This window comes from Siphateles boraxobius, unplaced genomic scaffold, assembly GCF_051911475.1.
Source record: "Siphateles boraxobius isolate OS27281-9 unplaced genomic scaffold, OSU_SipBor_1 68, whole genome shotgun sequence".
Taxonomy (NCBI): Eukaryota; Metazoa; Chordata; class Actinopteri; order Cypriniformes; family Leuciscidae; genus Siphateles; species Siphateles boraxobius.
Window position 1 is genome coordinate 9934157 of NW_027509195.1, and position 21806 is coordinate 9955962.

At 38.5% G+C, this 21806-nt stretch overlaps 2 protein-coding genes across 30 annotated transcripts in view; one reads left to right on the top strand and one right to left on the bottom strand.

Annotated features, from left to right (window-relative positions):
• Positions 1 to 18351, top strand: part of eif4g3b (eukaryotic translation initiation factor 4 gamma, 3b) — a 48088-nt gene extending 29737 nt beyond the window's left edge. For 13 of the 25 annotated variants that reach the window (XM_077214599.1, XM_077214593.1, XM_077214597.1 and 10 more), the window contains 24 exons: positions 667 to 1449; positions 1526 to 1605; positions 2165 to 2384; positions 2473 to 2597; positions 3341 to 3460; positions 3703 to 3858; positions 4084 to 4281; positions 4470 to 4616; positions 5175 to 5411; positions 6031 to 6135; positions 7663 to 7801; positions 7934 to 8022; positions 9025 to 9121; positions 9256 to 9367; positions 9877 to 10091; positions 10203 to 10321; positions 10438 to 10610; positions 14772 to 14897; positions 14999 to 15080; positions 15196 to 15294; positions 15391 to 15537; positions 15622 to 15703; positions 16972 to 17118; positions 17357 to 18351. In XM_077214599.1, the coding sequence (XP_077070714.1) occupies positions 667 to 1449; positions 1526 to 1605; positions 2165 to 2384; positions 2473 to 2597; positions 3341 to 3460; positions 3703 to 3858; positions 4084 to 4281; positions 4470 to 4616; positions 5175 to 5411; positions 6031 to 6135; positions 7663 to 7801; positions 7934 to 8022; positions 9025 to 9121; positions 9256 to 9367; positions 9877 to 10091; positions 10203 to 10321; positions 10438 to 10610; positions 14772 to 14897; positions 14999 to 15080; positions 15196 to 15294; positions 15391 to 15537; positions 15622 to 15703; positions 16972 to 17118; positions 17357 to 17538 (3980 nt within the window). In that variant the 3' untranslated portion in view covers positions 17539 to 18351. The remainder of the gene's footprint in view (positions 1 to 666; positions 1450 to 1525; positions 1606 to 2164; positions 2385 to 2472; positions 2598 to 3340; positions 3461 to 3702; positions 3859 to 4083; positions 4282 to 4469; positions 4617 to 5174; positions 5412 to 6030; positions 6136 to 7662; positions 7802 to 7933; positions 8023 to 9024; positions 9122 to 9255; positions 9368 to 9876; positions 10092 to 10202; positions 10322 to 10437; positions 10611 to 14771; positions 14898 to 14998; positions 15081 to 15195; positions 15295 to 15390; positions 15538 to 15621; positions 15704 to 16971; positions 17119 to 17356) is intronic. The other 12 variants (XM_077214600.1, XM_077214604.1, XM_077214595.1 and 9 more) reach the window with 1 other exon arrangement.
• A 1759-nt stretch (positions 18352 to 20110) lies between these two features.
• Positions 20111 to 21806, bottom strand: part of phc2a (polyhomeotic homolog 2a (Drosophila)) — a 49655-nt gene continuing 47959 nt past the window's right edge. For all 5 annotated transcript variants that reach the window (XM_077214630.1, XM_077214629.1, XM_077214631.1 and 2 more), the window contains 3 exons: positions 21640 to 21763; positions 21265 to 21538; positions 20111 to 21192 (listed from right to left, as the gene is read on the bottom strand). In XM_077214630.1, coding sequence (XP_077070745.1) covers positions 21038 to 21192; positions 21265 to 21538; positions 21640 to 21763 — 553 coding nt within the window. In that variant the 3' untranslated portion in view covers positions 20111 to 21037. The remainder of the gene's footprint in view (positions 21193 to 21264; positions 21539 to 21639; positions 21764 to 21806) is intronic.

Here is a 21806-nt window from a genome sequence, read left to right on the forward strand (position 1 = left end):
TTTACTGACACAGAGACCAAGAACATCTGACTGTATCATTACATATCAGAAATCACTGGTCACAGATCAACACAAATACTTACATGTTGTGGCAATACTGTTGAGTCCATATCGTAAAAATCTGTTTGAAAATCCTCCGCCAAAATTGCGACTGATTTACCAAAGAATCCACAGTGAAATGTACTGAATGCAATTAAATAATGCTCATCTGAGACATTCACATGGTTGAAAATAATCAATTTTAACCACATTGCTAGCATTAGAATCCTTTGGAAGGTAATGTTATTTTAGTGGAGTGATCCTGCATCTTTCTTCTCTCCTCATCATCTCACTTAGACGCCAGTGGGCGGGGTCAAAGTTGCAATGATGAAGTAGGCGTTAAATTTCTTCTGTGGAGGTCTTAGATAGGCACACATTCCACAACAAGTCATTCGCTGGGCTTTTGTTACAATAAAGCTGCTTTTGACTAACAAGGAAGTTTTCAGTTTTGAAACTTACAGGATATTCTTATAGTTTGATGACCTCTTATATGTCAAAAGATCAAAGAAAATTTGATTTGTCAGTTTATGACCCCTTTAATATATCACATTATTTGTTTTTTACCCTAATCTGTCAATTTATATACTGTACCTCTGATGCATTTCCTTTTTTAATTTATGTCTCTAGATGACAAGCCAAAACTAGAGTTTGCCTCACAAAGATCTGCATCTCCTGGACTGCAGCAGCCAGAGGCTCCGTTGGAGAGAAGTGATCCTAGCAGCCCAGTCCAAGAGCCCTCTCCCTTACAGAAAACTGAGCTTCCCCCCTCCGGTCCAGAAACAGCCTCAAGTGTAGCTACAGCCCCCACTCCTTCCATACCTGCCTCAACAGTGGAGTCAGCTGACGCCCAGAGCCCATCAGCTGAGCTCAGCCCCTCTAAAGCTGTCACACCAGAGCCTGATAGCTCTGAGCCAGAGAAATCCTCCTCCTCCTCAGAGCAACCCTCACCTCAGAGCCTGTCTACATCCCCGGCCCAGCCGGAAAAGGCCATTAATGGGCTGACGGACACCAATGCTGCTCCCTTGAGTGAAGACTTGGAATCCCAACCCAGGGAAGTCTCTCCATTGCTGCCTACTTCCAGTGTGCCCCAGTCCCCCAGCCCGGAGCCCAGGCCCATCACACCGGCGCTGGACGCTGAGTCTGCGGTGGAAAAAACGGATAGTCCCTCACCTCCTGCTGAGGACAGTGCTGGATTTCCTGACGCCCCATTCCTCTTCACCTCCACTACTGCTGCTATCTCCAGCTTACCTGCTCCTCCTCCAGGACTTGTGCACCCAAGTCAGGTTTTTGCAGGGTCAGCCAGAAGACCATCTACAGGAGCAGAGCTCAAAGAAACAGGGAAGGAGACAGAGGCCTTGTCAGACAAGAGAGGCGAGCCTTTCTTGCAGTCTGTAAAAAGCTCAAGTCAAGGTAAACACTCGGAAGATACAGCTAAGATAAATGTTGTGAGGGTCATTTAAATAACACAATCATTTTCTCTGTACAGCTACATCTAGTGCACCAAAGACCTGGAAGAACCCAAAAAAGATCATGCCTGTAGGGCAAGATCAGTGTCCAGACAAAGAGGTAAAATAATGCATGTTTTTTATGCATCATTTGATGCATCTGGCTTTTATTCTTATTTAATCTAATCACAACAAACAGGTATTTTTCATTGAATTTAACATTTATGTAGCATTTCTATTGGCTTCATTATATTTTTGTTCATCAATGAAACTTTTACTTGTGTTTTGTGGTAGTCGAGAGTTTCATTGCCAACAAGGGATGAAACCAAGTTATAAATAAATGATGCCCTTGGATTATAATTGCCTGTACATATATTAGGCATATTTCATACATCAGTTTTATTATTATAATTGTATGTATGTAAATGATAGATAGATAGATAGATAGATAGCTAGATAGGTACGTCAGACTGCATATATAAATAATTACATATAAATACGACTTCCCTCTCTAAGTAAAATTATTTACATTTTTATTTTATTTAATAATTGTGTTGGGCATAATACCTCATGAAATTTGTAGTGTTTCAGGAATTTGAATGATTTGGCAAACCATGTTGCTTATATTCAAATGAGTAAGGTAGGCTTTAGGTGGCTATGTGTGTTTTTGTGTTTGGTAGCAGGACATGGATCAGTCCTCTATGGATTCTGCTGCAGAGAGCCCCAGTCCTCCTCCTGTGGAGGTGGAGAGGAGGCCGTCAGTAGGAGTTGAGCTCGAGGAGAACGGAGAACAGGAAGTAGATCCTCAGAGAAACGGTGCTGAACACGCCTCTGAAAACGAAAGCAGTGACAGCATCCACTCGCCTGCAGACAAAGAGCCGCTGATCAAAGCAGTGCCACGTAAGGCCATCTCTCTTCAATGTTCTCTAGTTTCCCACATGTGTATCTGCCAGGTTTTACCACTGAAAGCGTTTCTGCTCTTCTGCAGAGCCTGCAGAGAAGAATGGAAAGAAGCAGTACAACAGAGACTTCCTGTTGGGCTTCCAGTTCATGCCTGCGTGTGTGCATAAACCAGAGGGGCTTCCTCCCATTTCTGATGTTGTTCTAGATAAGGTCAGACTGTTTATTAAAAAAAAATTTAATACAATAGCGTTATACTTGTACTAAATGTGTACAAGTATAGAGTTCTGGTCCAACTCTCGTTTTTAACGAGCCGAAGTGAGCACACGTCACTCCTCTCCTCACAAAAATGCACTGGTTACCAGTTGCCGCTTGCATCAAATTCAAGTTGCTGACTTTGCCTACAGAACAACCACTGGCTCTGCTCCCTCCTACCTAAACTCATTACTTCAGACTTACATGCCTTCCAGAAACTTGCGCTCTGCAAGTGAACATCATCTTGTGGTGCCATCTCAAAAATGCACAAAATCTCTTTCTACATGTACTTCGTTAGATTAAACTGGGAAGAGTCATAGCACTTGCATATTGTTGTCCTATTGTTAGTTTAACTTTTTCTATTGTTCTCATTTGTAAGTCGCTTTGGATAAAAGCGTCTGCTAAATGAATAAATGTAATTGAACATGTTAAATTAACAGCCCTATTTTGAACATATAGAATGGTAGATTAAAGTTAATAATTGAAAATTATTAACACAAACATTCCATATGAATTTCACTTGTACCAGAATTAATTTGCACCACACCATTAAATGGAGTACTATGGGAATAAAGGGATATTGTAAATGTAACCTGATTATGGCCCTCTTTTAAATCCCTGTAAAACTCATTACTGCTCTTGTACAGAGTAGTAAGTTGTTCTTTAAGAGAAGCCTAATTTGTTTCTGCCTCACTGAACAGATTAACCAAAATAAGCTGCCCATGCGGCCGGTAGACCCACGTGTGATTTCCAGAGGCCCAGACTTCACGCCAGCATTTGCGGATTTCGGCCGACAGCTTCAAGGAGGCAGGGGAGCACCGGTTTGTCCCATTACCCGTTCCATTACATATTCTCACAGTCATACTGAAAATAATATGGAGCTTTGTCTTAATAACTACAATAAGTCAATTATGATGCTCTCTAGACCCTTTGTCTTTAATATAATCGAATGTTTTATACTTAACCCATGAATAAAAGCATTTTCACTTGACATTATCTTAGATGCACTCATTAAAACACTATTATCCCTGTCTGTACTATATGATTATGTCGGTTCCTTCAGCTGCTGAATGTTGGCCTGCGGCGACCATCTGGACGCAAGATCATCACAAATGTGTCTGTGAACGATGAGGTGCAGCTTAAGACAACAGAAAATGCTTGGAAGCCTGGTCTGAAGCGGGAGAGTGCCGTTGAAGATCCAGATGCCCAGAAAACTCAGGTCCTCTTGCACTTTCACTGCGTCCTTAACCAAATATACATTTCAGATGGCCTTATGTAGCTTATTTTGCAGTACGAAAAAGTGTGTTGCGGTATCCAGGTGTTCAGCTATGATTGAATAGTTTTTTACCTCATTACTGTCTCTAATACAAAGAGGAAATGGAACTTGGGATTGATTGTTCCCTTGGAAGACTTTCAGTAATATGTTCATTAATGTTTTTTGCAGGAGCTTTTCCGAAAAGTACGTAGTATTCTCAACAAACTGACGCCACAGATGTTCAGCCAGCTGATGAAGCAGGTGACTGACCTCACCATTGACACGGAGGAGCGGCTCAAGGGTGTCATAGACCTTGTCTTTGAGAAAGCCATCGATGAACCCAGCTTCTCTGTGGCCTATGGCAATATGTGCAGCTGTCTGGCCACAGTGAGTCAGACTTTCCATTAAAACTGGGGCCAGTTAAAATGTAACAGTAGCATATAAGTTCAGTAGATCACTGATTAATAAATTGCATGTTTATTTGTGATTTTGGAAGCAAATAGAGATTCAAACTAAATGTTTGGCTTGGAATGTTTAACATGTAGATTAGTCACGTACATGTGCTGTGTTTGTAGTTAAAAGTGCCTATGACGGATAAGCCCAGTAGCACTGTGAATTTTCGGAAGCTGCTTCTGAACCGCTGTCAGAAAGAGTTTGAGAAGGACAAGGTAGATGACGATGCCTTCGAGAAGAAACACAGGGAGCTGGAGGCGGCTACCTCGGTAAGTGATTCAGCGCCGAACGCATCTCTAGGACTGTTCTTAAATGGTTCACAGGCCATTCAAATTTCCTAGATGTTGTGTATGATGTAAATGACGCATGCCATGAGATGATTCAGGTTTCTTAGAATTATTTGTGTGGATTTAAATGGCATGCAAACATTTTTAAGAAGTCATAAGCATACATTTCTATGAATTTTCATAATACTGATACAGTAAATCTTAAAAAAATAAAGTCACTAATAATTATGTTACTTGAATCCTGATCCAATATTGTGCATTAGAACAGATAAAAAAAAATGAATGGTACATTAACATTATTTTTTATAATTATATGCAAATTTATACTTAGGAAGTTACACATTACTGTCATCTACTCACCCTCATATTAAAATGAAGACTGAATTGCTGACACAAAAGGAGACATTTAGTGTTATTTATGCTCTTTCCCATAAAATAATTCTGTTCTTCATAAGCAAAAAAATGTTGCTTTTGCTGCAGTGGGCCCACAATGATCCTTTCTGACATGTCTTCCTCTTTCTCTCTTATTCTCACTCTCAGGATAGCGAGCGGGATAGACTGCAGGAAGAGCTGGAAGAGGCGAAAGATAAAGCCCGCAGACGCTCCATTGGCAACATCAAGTTCATCGGCGAGCTCTTTAAGCTGCGAATGCTGACAGAGGCCATCATGCATGACTGTGTGGTGAAATTGCTGAAAAACCATGATGCAGAGTCACTGGAGTGCCTGTGCAGGCTTCTCACCACTATTGGCAAGGACCTAGACTTCGAGAAAGCTAAGGTCAGCCAGGCTGATACTAATAGGGAGGATGTCCTCTATAACGGGCATTAAAAAAAACATCCTCCTAAATCTTTTAATTGCTTCTGCAACCCATGGAAACGCACAGAGACTGTTGCTTATTTCAGTGTAATTATGCAAAGAAATCTGTGTTATCCTCTCTCTGCACTCATAAAATAATATTCTTTGGCCTCTCTTGTCCAAAGTGTTTTGTGTTGAGTACAATTTGAATAAACCCCTGCTGGTCCGTACAGCTCTCCAGAACATATTGCTACAATTCAAAACCTACATGTTAGCTTGGAAATGTTAGTCCCAAATGAGTCATTTTAATGTGCTCCGGTTTCGAAACTCACTTTAGATTCAGCTGAGGACATGACTGTGAGGTTGTGTCTAATGCACTTGAATTGATGGTTTACCCACAAATTTTAATTCTCTCATTATTAACTCATCCTCATGTCATTAGTTGAATTGTTTTTTTTTACTTTAAATAAAGGCTAACATGAATTCCTGGGCTTTGTTAGCAGAATAACAGTCCATTATATTTTAGATGGGGGCTCTGTTTATGTTTTCAGGTCTTTTTTGAAGCTTGTGCGTCTTACAAATGCTTTCTTTTTCCTTTTAGCCACGAATGGATCAGTACTTTAACCAGATGGAGAAGATAGTAAAAGAGAGAAAGACTTCGTCACGCATTCGGTTCATGCTGCAGGACGTTATTGACCTGCGATTGGTGAGTTCTTTTTTTTTTTTTTTTTTTTCTAAGTGGTGATCAAGAGAACATTTTTAGCAACCTGGGTTCCAGAAGTAAACTGAAAAGGAAAAGACAAGGGTACAAGATGGTTTTCTTAACATTTTGTATGAGTGAATGAATTAAGTACTCGTACCATAAAGTATTCAGATGATGTAATCTCATCATTCGGGCGTTTTGTGTTTGTTTAATGTATTTTCCTATGGACACTTTTCACATTTGCCGGGCTCTCAGAAGCAGAATTGTCGTAGTTGGGTAAACTTCTATTGCACGGGATACAACAGTAAATATAATTTTTGTATTTCTATTTTCTCCACAACTTTCCAAAAGAGGGAAAACATATAGAGAGATTGATTACGTTGGTCAGAAGAGAAAAATTTGCCGTCACTCTCTCAGCCTTTGCAGCAGCATTCATTTTATCGTTTTTTTTTTGTCATTTACTGACAAGGAAATATAACACAATATATGGTGTTATAAATGTGTATTACATTTTTTTAAATGTAATTTTGAAAAACTCATGCTGTGTGCTTACCAAGGCAGCATTTATTTGATTAGAATACAGTATAAACAGTAATATTGTGAAATATTAATTAAATTAAAATACAAATAAAAATAAAGGTTTTGGGATTTTTTCCTGTGTTGGCAAAACTGAATTTTCAGCATCATTACTCCAGTCTTCAGAGTAACATGATCCTTCAGAAATCATTCTAATATGCTGATTTGATTCTCAGGAAAGAAATTTCTTAATGTTGAAAACAGTTGAGCTGCTTAATATTTTTGTGGTAACCTTCATGCATTTTTTCCAGTATTCCTTGATGAATAGAAAGTTCAAAAGAACAACATTTACTTGAAATTAAAATATTTTTTAATTTACTTTTACTGTCACTTTGGATCAACTGTTAATTTAATCACCCTCAGACCATCCAAGATGTAGGTGTATTTTTTTTTTCAGTACAACAGTAAAGAAGATTTTAAACTGAAACTAGTCCTTGGTTATTCATATAATGCAAGTAAACCATTAACGTCACTCTGAGAGTCAAAAAAACACACAGGCAAAACAAAGTTAATACCCGTAGCTCCTGACGATTCATTGTGGTCCTATGAAGTGAAACGGTCGGTCTGTGCAAGAAACTAAACATTATTTACTGTAATCCACAGCCTCTGCAAACAGTCCTGAGCACATTGACGACAGTCTGGAGCGGAAGCTTCCTGTCGCATAATCCCTTTAATGTGTCCTTGCTGAATAAAATGTATTTCTTTAAAAAAATAATTGGTTTTACTTATTGACCCCAAACTTTTGAACAGTAGTGTACATAATAAAATTCAATATTTCCTTTATTCACAAAGGGTAAATATAAAATAAAAGTAAATATTAAAGATATTTATTTGAACTTTTTTTTACTTGCTGAATCCTATTGTTGAGCTTTATAGTGTGAGGAACTTACTTGTATTTTTTGGCAGTCATTCTGGTATTTTCAGGTCATTATTTCTGCTCTTTACTCATCTCAGCACAATTGGGTGTCTCGGAGAGTTGACCTGGGCCCCAAGACCATCGAGCAGATCCATAAAGAGGCAAAGTTGGAGGAACAGGAGGAACAGAGAAAGGTCCACCAGCAACTGCTGTCCAAGGACAACAAGAGGAGACCAGGTCAGAAAGAGACTTCTGCTATAGGCTAATCCTTTTTACAGCTTACTCAGTCCTGTGGGCCTCCTGTCTGTTTTCACTCGCTGATGAAGCAACTGTACTCTGTTCCAACCGCTCTTTCGCTTTATGTTGCAGCGGTGCCAAGAGAGGAGACCTGGAGCACTGTGCCTACGACCAAGAACAGCAGAACAATAGATCCCACTAAGATTCCCAAGATCTCCAAGGTAGAGTTAAAAACAAAGACACTTTTTCTTTTCGGTCACATCTATCGATTGCTAGCATAGCTGTGTTTTCACGTTCCCCAATGATCTTCTTGAAAGGGAGGAAGCTGCATTTCTAGGTAAACAATTGATCTCATCATCTGAATCATACTTATGGAGGTTGTGTGAACTACACTATGCAACGTCATTGATTGTGCAAACTGTCTGACAGCTAAAGCACAGCATAAGAACAGTTAAAGCACCACCCCAAAATATCAAAACTAACAACAACAACAAAAGATCTGGATGACCTTTCCAACCCTATTAGCAAATCTGTTGTTATGAGCATACATTTAGTGAGGCTTAACGGTGTTAAACTAATTTTTAGTAGAAAACAAGACAAAAATGTTGATTGAGAAAATTATTTTTTGCAGTGTTTGAGTGTTTTTAAATAAGCGAATTGCCTATTTGACTCAGCAGCCCCACCTGATGGTTGTTCTGTTTGCTTTTAGTAGCATCTTAGTATCTCATTGATTCTTAATTGTGACAGTGCACACATTTTATACCTTTTCTAACACACCAGGTTTAGTTCATGAAGCTTTTTGCTAATGAGCTGCTGATTTGAATTAAGTGCATTAAATAAGGGAGACATACAAAGTGTGTAGTGATGATTGGCCCGGTCCCAAATTGCACCCTAAACACTTGCAGTCTTCCTATGAGTCCAACATAACTCCACTTTGACTGTCGGGAAGAAGTCTGCTGCAGAGCTCACTTCAGTACGGGCTCTGGAAAAGTGCGCATCGAGGGCGCATATTGACTACAAAGGGGACACTCACGAGAACCCTTCTGAAACCTAAAATGCTCAGTGGGACACCCTACGGTCTCGTGGACTTCACGGTCACGTCCACTAGACCGTAAGTGCATATCAAGTGTGCCATTTGGGACAGGGCTATTAAGAACCACTGATCTATATGAATACATGAGGAACTGTAATATACTGAAACCATGTGTGTTTGCCTTCATCAGCCGACAATAGATGAGAAGATTCAGCTAGGACCAAGAGCTCAGCTGAACTGGATGAAGGGCAGCAGTGGAGGGGCTGGAGCCAAGGCCAGTGAGTCAGGTAAAGAAAGAGTGGTGTAGTCAAACATGGGCTGCTGGCTCGGTCAATTCCAGCTGTTTTATAGTTTAGCAGGATTTTATGGCTCTATACTAAAATATATTTTTTCTTCCTGTTTTGCAACCTTTTTCTTTTAGATGTCTCTCGCCCCAGTGCCAGTTTGAATCGTTACTCAGCCCTGCAACCAACCCCAACCTCCTCTTTACCCTCTACATCCCCGGATTTTGATGCCAGGAGAGTTCTCAGCAGGTACTATACACATGTAAAATATAGTAATTGTGAAGTGGAAGCTTCCTTTTCATCCTTACATTTCGTCTGTGGTGTTTATCAATATTTGATGTATGTAAATATTTGTTGGATGTATTTATTATTATACCCATATTATTATTATAAGCATATTAATATTATTATTAAGCATATTAAATGGCTCCTAACTCATTCTGTGCTGCCTTATTTGTTTATTTATTATAAGAATAATACTATTAGCAAATTATAAGTAATTATACTTTACATTTAAATCATTAAATCATTTTAAAATAATTATTTAATTGTATAATACATTGAAATTATAAAATTATGATAAATGAAACTAAACAATAAATAAACTTTAAATTATTTATATTATTATTTTATTATTAGCTTTTTATTTTAGCAAGTCTTTAAATTGAAAATATTGTTTCATTTGTAAGGAATTGAAGGAAAACACTTCTTTCGAGATTCATAAATGTATGTTTCTGGTATGGTTGTGAATTTCTAAGTCGTGGAAGCTCAGGACGGGAGCGCAATGACAAGCCATTAAGTGTGGGTCCCGCCCGGACAGGGCCCATCTCGTTGGGTAGCAGCAATAAGGATGCTCCTGAGGAGTCGGTCCAGGAAGTGTTCCGCAGAGACTCTAATGCCTCAGACACACCCAAGCTGCCCGCCAGCACTGCAGACAAAAGCAGACTGGAGCATAGCCAATCCAGGGAGTCTGGTGAGCCGCACGGAGACCCTCACACACATTATGATGATGTACACAATGTGTTGTTGGTTACAGTACCATGAAATACATGGGAAGAAAACTAAATACTGTCTCTTATTGCAGCTGTTAAACTTGAAGTACTGTCAGGACCCCCTCCAGATAAGCCTGCATTCACAGAAGAGGACATGGAGAGGCGGTCCAAGTCCATTATTGATGAGTTTTTGCACATTAATGATTACAAGGTTTGTACCATATTTTTAATTGCCAAGAACGGCTTTCTTTATGACTTCTTAAACTCTGTCTCCCAGTCCAGAATGGCAATTGAGGTTTTTCTAAGTATTGCATACTTGTGATGCAGGAGGCAGTGCAGTGTGTGGAGGAACTAGAGCAACCTGCCATGCTCTATGTGTTTGTGCGGGTGGGTGTGGAGTCCACGCTGGAGAGGAGTCAGATCACGCGAGACCATATGGGTCAGCTGCTCTATCAGCTCCTGCTGGCTGGAATCCTCCTCAAACTTCAGTTTTTTAAAGGGTAAGATTGCAGCACTTTTAACTTTTCGAGTTCTGTTCCAAAACATACTAAAGAGCCTCACTATCTACTGTCTACTAAGGTCGCATGAAATAACTAATGTAATCTAAATAACTAAATATAATCGATAATGAAAAAAATCACTGAAATATATAAAATTGAAATTTTGTTAATTTTATTTACTTTCTGCTTCAAAACAAGAATGTTGCCATTAGCATGTTGCTAAGCTAATGTATATATGTCTAACTCTTTCCCCGTCCGCATTTTTGTTTTTTTAAGGTTGCCAGCCACCGCCAGCGTTTTTGATCATTTTTTAAAAAAAGAATCATGGCCCCTAGAATATTTTGTTGAATGAATTTCTGAACATGCAATATATCAAGAACAGAGCCTCTGTTTTTAAACAAAAAAAGTTTTATTCTTGTTTCTACCATTCTTTTTTATCAACACTTGAATGTGGGTAAGTTTCATAAAAAAGCAACATTTTGTACAAAAAGCTGAGAAAATGTTTTTTTTTTGTTTTTTGTTTTTTAAGAATACAACGTGCATAAGCAATGCTTTTATCGCTTGTGTCTGCTGCTTTTTGCCTGTGTTTTGATCTGGAGATTCTCTACTCTTTCAGAAGATGCGTAATAGCGCACCCTACCGTGTTACAGTGAAAACACGAAAAGCCGGAAAATTCCGTCAAGGGCGGGGAAGCGCTGTCTAATAAATAACGGAAAATTCCGTCAATGGCGGGGAAAGAGTTAAGTGACATAAAATGACGGTTAAAAGACTGTCACCAGCCATTTATGAGCACTATTCATTTATAGCACACCTTTAAGAACTTGCGTGTATACGTAAGTCTATCGCAACTGAGATTTTGATAAGTAGATAAGGTTTAGATCATGATTTTTCAGTTGTACCACAGCACACTGTGAATGTATATTAGTACCGTTTGTTGTTTGCTTTTGGGATTTAATGGAGCGATTGGACCCAGAAACGGTGATGCGTGACATTTGACTTAAGCATATACTTAAGCCCAAAGTATACTTCGGTTTTTATGTGTACACTAGCTTATGCATACACAGCATGTATTTTAAATTTCATCTACATAAAATCTGAACTGTTCACATGCTGTCAGATTGTATTCCAAACTCTGTCCGTTTAAGCAATTTTTTTGTACTAATTAAGTTTTTTAAATATTTTTATTAACCTTATTATTAAACTAATTATATAAAACTATGTCAGTGTTCAACAAATAAACTGGTTATATGCCTTTATTTTGTCATTAAAACTGAAAGAAACAGATCCTAAGTCAGGAATAGGCAGCATCGGTCCTAGAGTGTCGCTGTCCTGCAGAGTTTAGCTCTAACCTTAATCAAACACACCTGAACAAGCTAATCAATGTCTTCAGGATTACTAATGCTGCATCCCAATTCGCCTACTTATACTATGCCCTAAAAGTATGTACTGTTTTTGTGATAAAAAAGTATATACTTTTAAATGTGTGTAGCAGAAGAGTAGGTAAGCTTTAGGACATAGTACTTCATCATAATCGCGTCTTTAATGGATCATCTGTCGCTTAGTTGTGTGCCTCCTGTCACCGTTTAAACTGCCCTGTCAGTCATCTTGTCACAGTTAAGATCCTTTAATTTCCTACCATTTCAGAGAGAAAAGTAGTAGGACGTTGATCTGCCAGTTGTGGGTCTTTTCATGTGTTTGTAATTAACATAGTGATGCATTTAAAAGTTAATGACCAAACGTATTATTACAAAAGTTCACAATGCTATTTCAGATTAAATATAATGTGGATAACATTGAATAAATATATTTTCGTCAGGTTAGATACTGATAATGAATCACTCAAACCCTTTTATATAAACCTTTCTACTTAACCATCTGATTCACACATCCGCCATGTTTGTAGTTTTTTAAACACTTTTTATTCGTGTTTGTAGTTCTAATAGAATGCTCGTCAATGCGCTATCGATTGTGGGCAATATTAGCCGTTGGAGTGTGCGTGGATCTGCACTTCGGATTCTAACCCGGAAAAGGAAGACCATCCGGATATCTTTGGAATAATTATTTCAACATTATGACGTTGTTGCCATGACAACAGTATTCAAGATATCAAGAATCCTTTCACAGGTTTACATTAGGGTTATAACTTTTTGACTATTTTTCAAATAAAAAAATTCCTGTATCTCAAATCAATTAACTTTTGCTTAAAAACAAGCAACAAGCAAGGTCACTCCAGATAAAAAATTGTAACAACCATATAACAGAGAGAGAGAGAGCAAGGGAGCTTTATGAGCAAACAACTCAACTTGATACTTTTTGATATTTGTTTCAGTAGCAATATATATCTCTAACCATTAGGCAGTCACAGAGGAAAAATTCCGAGTATGGGTTACCACACTTGGCCTTCACATGTCACTATGTAATATTGCACAAGTGATACTACCTTACAGAAGAACACGGCTTTCTGGACCAATAATCTAGTGAGATTTCAGCAATTGCATAGAAGAAGAGGAAGTGTGCCTTTAGAAGAATCTTTACTAGAAGAAAAGTGAAGAATGCCACTCCAAATCAAAATTATTGGACAGTACCAGTTTCTTGGAGCAGAAATCACAGGAAGCAAACAGTGAATAGTGGATTTACTAAAAAGTAATCAGTGTGTCAAACATTAAAGGTACTCTAAGCGATGTTGGGTGACGTCACTTCTTGTTGACGTTCAAAGTATTGTCAAACAAAACGGAGGCTAGCTAGACCCTCCCTCCTCCTCATCCGCGCACTAACCCCCCAAATCCTTCTTCTCGGTTATTGGCTGGAACAGTTTGTTATGTTTCGTGGTGTGGGTTAGCCCAGTTTGTTTTTGTTGCTGTTTGTGGAGCCTGGGGTGTCTGCAGAGACTGCGTTTTTTTACAGTGCGTTCAGGGGTGAGGCAGCTAGCGGATAGTGAGGAGATGTTTGCTGTATGTGACAAAAAATGTTTTGGCCTAAAAAACGTGTGACATCGCTTAGAGCACATTTAAATCAAATGTATGTTGCCTGCAGAAACAAAGATAAACTGCAATTTCGATTTATTCTAAGCAATAAGCAGTGATGTACAGTAGACTGTACAAATACTAGAACATTTGTGAGCTCTTTCCGATAAAAATGAGAAGAAGATTTCAAAGCATTTTGAAAGTGGCACACTTCCTGCTGCCAGTCTGTGGCACTATGACTTTGACTCACAATAGAATCACAATTTGAATCACATCCATGTGATCGGCCTCCTACGTCGAACATACAACCCAAGTTGGTAACACTTTATTTCGATAGTCCACTTTAGACATTCTACTAACTATAAGTAACTCTGCAGCTACATGTCAACTAACTGTTATTAGAGTATTAGTAGACTGTCTGCTTAATATCTGCTAACACTTTATTTTGTTGGTCCCCCAACAGATATTATACTGATTATAAGTAACTTAGCAACTACATGTCAACTTGTTCTCCTAGCCCGAACCCTAACACCTAACCATAACCTAACAGTCTACTGACAGTCTATTACAGCCTACTAATACTCTAATGACAGTTAGTTGACATGTAGTTGAAAAGTTACTTATAGTTAGTAGAATGTCTAAAGTGACTATCAAAATAAAGTGTAACCATTAATTGCCTATATTAAGGGCCCATAAATTGCCTAAAAGTTTAAAAAGAATGTTTTACCTTAGGAAAGCAATAGGGCTCTTCGCCCCTTAGGGCTTGACCAGCAACAATAGACGGTGGCATTGATGAGCGTTTGTGAGGTGGTTAAGAGACACCTACAAACTAGTTAGTGTACAGTGACATTTTTATTGGTTGGAACTTCTAGAATAGCGCAATGAACAATGATGAAATTTTCCTGCGTGCATGTATCAGGTGCCTGTATTCGTGCACACTATGGAGGATATTTGAAAGGCTATGCAGTCAGCTGTTTGCATTAACTAAAGTGTTTTCATCAAAATTGAAGTATGCTTTCAGTTTATGTCAGATATTGCATGAAATTCTGTATTTTTTTATTTAATTTTAGCTTTTTTATATCAATGCATTGAACTCTGAAAAAAGTAAAAACCTTCAAAAACAACTCCAGTTGCCAACTTTGAAAAAAAATGTTTAATTCTATTCTGGGATTTTAATGCATTTGTTTCATCTCCACAGGTTTTCTGAAACTCTTGAATTAGCAGATGATATGGCCATTGATATTCCGCATATATGGCTGTACCTTGCGGAGCTGGTGACCCCTGTGCTACGAGAGGGGGGAATCTCTATGAGAGAATTATTTAGGTGAGTTTTTACCACAGTGCTATTGGATTCATATAAACTCATCGGTTTTAGTAATTGCCTGTACACAAGTTTTGTTTCATTTGCTTATTTTGTTTCCCCAGTGAATTTAGCAAACCATTACTCCCTGTGGGAAGAGCTGGGATATTATTTTCTGAAATATTGCACCTTCTATGCAAACAAATGGTAAGCTAAAACACTTGAAGCAAACATTTTATTTGTTTGTGTTGCCATATTTATAAAAAAAAATTCTAAGTGTGAAGATACAAGTGTGGAAATAAATGGATTGTGTATGATTCAGAGCCATAGGAAAGTGGGATCATTATGGAGGGACTCTGAGTTGAGCTGGGCAGATTTTATACCTGAAACAGAGGATGTGCACAGCTTCATCACAGAACATGTGAGCCCTCATTTACAATTACACTTCATTTAGTCTAATATGTGTTAATTATCAAAACATTCACTTATTAAGCAGCTGTTCCATACCTTCCAACAGAAACTAGACTTCACTCTTTCTGACGGCTCAAACCTGACCGAGGCTGTCTCTAAGAGAACACTCTCGCCTGAGGAACTGAACAAGCAACTTGAAAAACTACTACTTGAGGACCTGGCTGGCGATGAACAAATCTTCGACTGGGTTGAGGTAGATTTACAGCTGGCTTTTCATGCTCATTTCATTGAAGGATGTGAAACCTTCTTCTCATTGATGTGTGATCATTTATTACAGGCAAATCTAGATGAATCAGAAATGAGTTCACCTCCTTTCCTCAGAGCTTTAATGACTTCTGTGTGCAAGGCAGCAGTAAAAAGTAAGTGGCTCAGTATTTCTTTTAAACAATAACAACAGAGAACAGTTCTGGGTAGTGAAACTCATAAAACAAATGGCCGAGCTGTAATTAATCCCAAAATTGTATTATATCAAGGATCATTAAAACCCCCCAAAATAATATAATTTACAATGCAATTAGACAACACATCAGGGTTTTGGGTTTTCAACAGCCAATAATTGCTTAACTTATTTTTCTGAAAAATCTAAACATCTCACTTTCCCACATTAAGTGAAGTTAAAATGCAATGTAAATAAATCAGTTAAATAAAATAAAAAACATTTATATCTACACTCACTCGCCACTTTATTAGGTACACCTTGCTAGTACCGGGTTGAACCCCTTCCAAAACTGCCTTAATTCTTCGTGGCACAGATTTAAAAAATGTGCTAGAAACATTCCTCAGAGATTTTGGTCTATATTGACATGATGGGATCCCACAGTTGCTGCAGATTTGTCAGCTGCACATCCATGATGCGAATCTCCCATTCCACCCCATGTGGAGGCCATTTGAGTATAGTGAACTCATGTTCACATGTTCAAGAAACCAGTTTGAGATGATTTGAGCTTAATGACAAGCTGTGTTATCCTGCTGGAAGTAGCCGTCAGTAGATGGATACACTGTGGTCATAAAGGGATGGATATGGTCTGCAACAATACTCAGGTAGGCTGAGGCCTTTAAACAATGCTCAATTGGTACTTAGTGTGGTACTAAAGTGTGCCAAGAAAATATCTCTGGCATCAACCATTTTTCACTCACAGAACTACCGCTGATGGATATTTTCTATTTTTCTGACCATTTTCTGTAAACCCTAGAGATGGTTGTGCTTGAAAATCCCAGCAGATTCCAGTCGTTTCTAAAATAAGCAACCATGTCACGTTCAAAGTCACTTAAATCACCTTTCTTCCCTTTTCTGATGCTCACCTAAATGTCTTGACCATGACTACATGCCTAAATGCATTGAGTTGTGTATGTGTGCATATTATATATATAAAAATGTGTGTGCACTGCATATTATATATTTTTTTTTTAAATGGAGGGGGAGTTGCTTAGTAATATTTCATGAGATATTTCACCCAATGCAAATTGTTGTAACTATTTAATATTGTAGATAGTTCTAAAGATGGTATCTCTTTGGTGTTGCAGAGGATTGCTGATATTAGTGGGCAGCATCTTCTGTTTGCCTTTTATGTGGTACAGTTTCTAATGACATCATGTCAAACGCTGAAATCTTGTCTTCTGCCTGCAGCCGATGGCTCCTCAAGCAAAGTGGACTTGACCATAATCCAGAGGAGGTTGCCTGTATTACACAAGTACCTTAACTCAGACACAGAGAGACAGTTGCAAGCACTTTACGCACTTCAAGCTTTGATAGTAAAACTGGACCAGCCTGCTAGTGAGTAAAACCTTTCACATTCCCACTTAAACTCACACCAAATGCAATACTTGTTATATAATGGATGTTTTGTTTTTTACATTTTTATTTATACATATTTTTATCTTTGAGCTTCCAGTATAAAAAAATAACTGATAAATAATTTTGTTCCACCATTGAATTTATTTAAATGTTGTTGTTTTTTAGTTTACTTTTGATACTTTGAGTGATTAAACTAACTTTACATCTTTTTTTACAGATTTGCTCCGGATGTTCTTTGACTGTTTGTACGATGAGGATGTGATATCTGAAGACGCTTTCAATAAGTGGGAGGTCAGTAAAGACCCTGCAGAACAGCAAGGCAAGGGTGTTGCCCTGAAGTCAGTCACTGCCTTCTTCACGTGGCTGCGCGAGGCAGAGGAGGAGTCAGAGGACAATTGACGAGGGGACAAACGGACACATTTGCCAACTAGTCCTAAAGAGACAATAGTCACTGAAACAATTAACTGCATCAAATTCAAATGTAACATAACAAGCAACACATTATGCATCAGGATGGATGGAGTGCAGCAAGATTTCGAATGGTACGGTTCACTGACATGCAGCGACCCTATGACGACTTACATTTGCTGGAGCGCTAAAAACATGTATTATTTATAGAAATGTTGCATTTAAGTTTTTAATTTTTTTCTTTTGTTACTTTTAAAGAGGACATTAATAATACAAACATGCCACAATGAAACGAAACGCAAGTTCAGACTCATAATTATTATTATTTTTTTTAAGAACAGCATACACAAAAGGTATTTAACATTTGCAGATAGTCGCAGTGAGCAGTTATTGGTGGATAGAGAAATAATGTTGTTAATAGTTTTATTGTTAATATAATGACAATAACAATTATTAAACAACTTCCGTGATTTTCACGTTGAGCACAGACAAGACCTGGTCTGAGTTCAATACATCAGTAAGTGTTTAGTACATGTTTAAGGTTATCTCAATAACCATTCCAAATGCCCTCTGCTTTAGCTTGCTCTTTGTGAAACATTTAATCCGGCAGGAACTATGCATTTAGGGGACTGCTGGGATCACACAACGAGAGCTCAAAATGGACGTCAATGAGCAGATGGTGACGTCTACAAAACACTAAGGAGATGTCGCTGAACCTAAAGTGCTTGTTATTCTTCATACTTAGAGCAAATTTAAAGCTTGTAAATAAATTAAAGACAAAAAAAGATTCATAAAAGTACAAAACTGGGGTGATGGTGGTGTGCATTTTCTACAGTGTTGCCGGTGAGTACTTCGCTGGTTTCGTGTGACAATGGTCCCATGGCTCATTATTTAGTCAACAGGTACAGTGCCATTGAAAAGTTTAAGGTCTGTAAGATTTTTTTTAATGGTTTTGAAATTGTTTTGTTTCTTATGCCACCAAAGATGCATTTATTTGATCAAAAATACAGTAAAACAGTGAAATATTGTTACAATTATTAAAATAACTTTTTTATATCAATACATTTTAAAATGTAACAAAGGGTCTTCCAAATGCTAATGCTTTACAATAAAAGCCAATTTACACCAAGTTGGCTGTTGGATTTAGAAATGTATGAAAAAATAACTGTCATGTTCATACTGCCCGAACAGACACCGACAAACTTAAGCACACAGACAAACGCTAACAAACTTCGAGTCAGAGAGTTAAGTCTGACGGGTAAAAAAATGGATCCTGTAACAAATTATAACGAATCATAAGCGCCGATCAACTCCATTCATTTTAACCAATAAAAAAAATGCAGCTCTCAGACACGACTTTCTCCTCGTTTATATAGTTAATTTGAGGCCGTTTCAATGGCGTTAACTTAAATGTCGCTCGCAGGTGGATTTCCTTCAGTCTCTAGCACAAAACTTGCTGACGCGCGCATTCAAATATGGATCTGCTCTCGCTCAAATTTCACGCGTGCGCGCTCAAAACTTTGTCCAGTGTGCTTTCGCGAATATCTACTTGTTCTTTCTCTTAAATTGTCCAAAAACCTACCATTTTCACAAGGATAATTTACTAAGCACGCCCAGAACCTACACGCAGTCTTTGCAAGGGCCTTGGCTCGTGTGACCAGTAGTATAGCACTGTGAATCTTTGTCTCATGTCTGATATTCTTATGAACTCTTTTTCAGACCGACCTTTTGAGCATGGTGATCCAGGGCCGTCTGCCTAACGTTATCTATCTTTCTTTCTGCAGTTCTATCTATCTGTCTGTTTATCTGTACTTATTGTATTATTTCAGTTTAATTGAGTTTATAATAATTACCTTACAATTTCCTATAATTTATGTCATTTGTCAATTTTATTTGATTATTTGTGCCATACTGCGAACAGCGATGCTAATGGAAGCTTTAACAAAAACTACATGATGCACTAGGAAAACATCCAAAAGTAAGTTTTATCTACTTGACATTTCTGAGTTAAAGGTGGGGTATGTGATTCTCTTTTTTGTCCATTTTTTCAAAATAACTTGAAATCCTATTCCTAACCCACTTAAAGCCATTGAGTTAGAAGCACTGAAATTGAAAATTAAGCAATTTAATCATCTGTGGAACGGGCAGGACTCGAAAAACTCCAGCCAATCATTTCCAAGACCACCTAGAATCATTGGACAGTAAATTCGTCAATCAAACGGTCGTACCACACACCCCTCCCCCCAGCGCGCATGACACCCTTCCTGCGCATACTCAAAGCATGCGCATCTCGTCAGTAAAGCCAGTCCCATGATTAGTAGTAATTCACCATTAAAATCTCTCGCGCATCTAAGTTTTCGCTCATGCATGATTGTGCTTCCATGTTCTTCGAATGGGTGGAGTCAGGGCCAGCGTTGGAGGAAAGAAGGTAGGACCATTTGAATTGTGTATTTTCAAAATCTGCCGGTCGCTTTCCAAATCACATAGCTCACCTTTATATATGCTGCAATATGAGGGTCTGTGAGGTTTTGATTCTGTGGAAAAACGATCATGACAAATTCAATGTTTTCTCAGTTTTATTTTCAAATATAAAACAGAATAGGAGACTTGCTTTCAATAAATACAGAATTTGATCAAATGATGAATGTAAAAATAGACAAGCTGCACTAGCTTTCCAAACATGAGTGCACTCATTAATGGTTGGGATAAAGCGATTTATGAAAAATGATCACAGTTTATCATATACCAAAGATGGGTTCAGAACTTAAATGTAAAGTGGTATTGACAGCAGTCCTTAAACCTGAATGTTTGGAAATTTAAAAAATACGGTTTTCACTTGAACTAAAAGCATGATGTGTGTTTAGTCTTTGGGATATTTAGAAAATATTAGGCACATCTTGGAGAATCAAAGTTTCATTCCATTATACCTGTGAATTAGTGTCAAAAATGCCACATTTGAGTACAAAAATCTGATGTAATATAATGTGAACTGTGGAATATCCTGTGAGATGAAGAAACCTGAACAGTTTACTACCTACGAATGATGGCACACTGCAAGGCTAAAGGTAAAAAATGTTCCTTGCCTAACCAAACATCACATGTTGCTGTGACAGTGAGAACCAGAACTATCACTTTATGACACAAATCACAAGTCCAGTACAAAACAGAAAATACACTGTAAACCTGTTTGCATGCTACCATACGATGAACAATTGTTTGCACAAATGGCAAAGTACTTGTGCTTGTCTCCTTGACATGATGGATTGTCGCCCCCTCCCAGGCCTGGCACAGCTGAATACACAAGAGATTTGTAATCAAGTCAAGCCATCATGCTTTAGGGATGAAATCGTTCAACTGTGACGAGAACTGTACACAAGTTTGTGGTTTTGAGGAGCAGCAATCCCCAGAACCCAAAGCCACAATGGGATGAGGAAATCAGTGCAGAGGTGTTAGGGTGTCCTTTCCAAACCAGATGGAGCTGTGAGAAAGGCTACGAGTCCTTGAGCATACTGATGTGGGCAAAGATTTTCAGTGCGGGACCAAGTTTGATGTTCATGGTGCTCATGAGATGATCTTCTTTGAGGAGCATTAAGGCCTGGCCATCGATCTCCTGTGAGCGAAACTCTTCTGCGATCTCTTGGCAGCCTGGTGCAAAAGAGAAGATTTTTGATTGACTAACTTGCGACCCAAAAAGCAACAGAATATGATGATAGCTACCTGGAAGAGAGCAGATGAATTCATAAACGTCCTCAACGTTCCACTTGGTAGGGTTGCTGGCCAGGAAGTGCTGCGTGAGAAGAGGGAGATCTCTACTGTGATCGAATCTTTCCTTGTTCGGAAGCCTTTGGGTTCCATAGCTTGAGTTGGACAGTGGTGAAATAGGCTCTTCGTAGCTGGACATGTCTGAGCACTGGCTGGAATCACCATGACATGGATGAGAGGAGTGCGGGGACAACAGAGAGGCTCCCATGGCTGTTCGAGCCCTTGGATTCTATGGGAGAACACAAGCAATTAATCACATTTCTGCTAAGACAAACCTACTGGGACACTGCAATGAGAGAGAGTGAGAGAGAAGAAAGAAAGGGGAATTACCCGTTTCCTGATATCCGTGCTGCTGTTTTGATGATTGGCGTTGGAGGCTTTTGGCTTCTTTGGGCTCTCCGAGGTTGATTTTCCTGGGAAAAGTCCCATTCGTTTTGTGCATCCAACATTGTACCTGAAAGAAGAAAACCAGTAAACCAACCTACTCAATCAAGTGT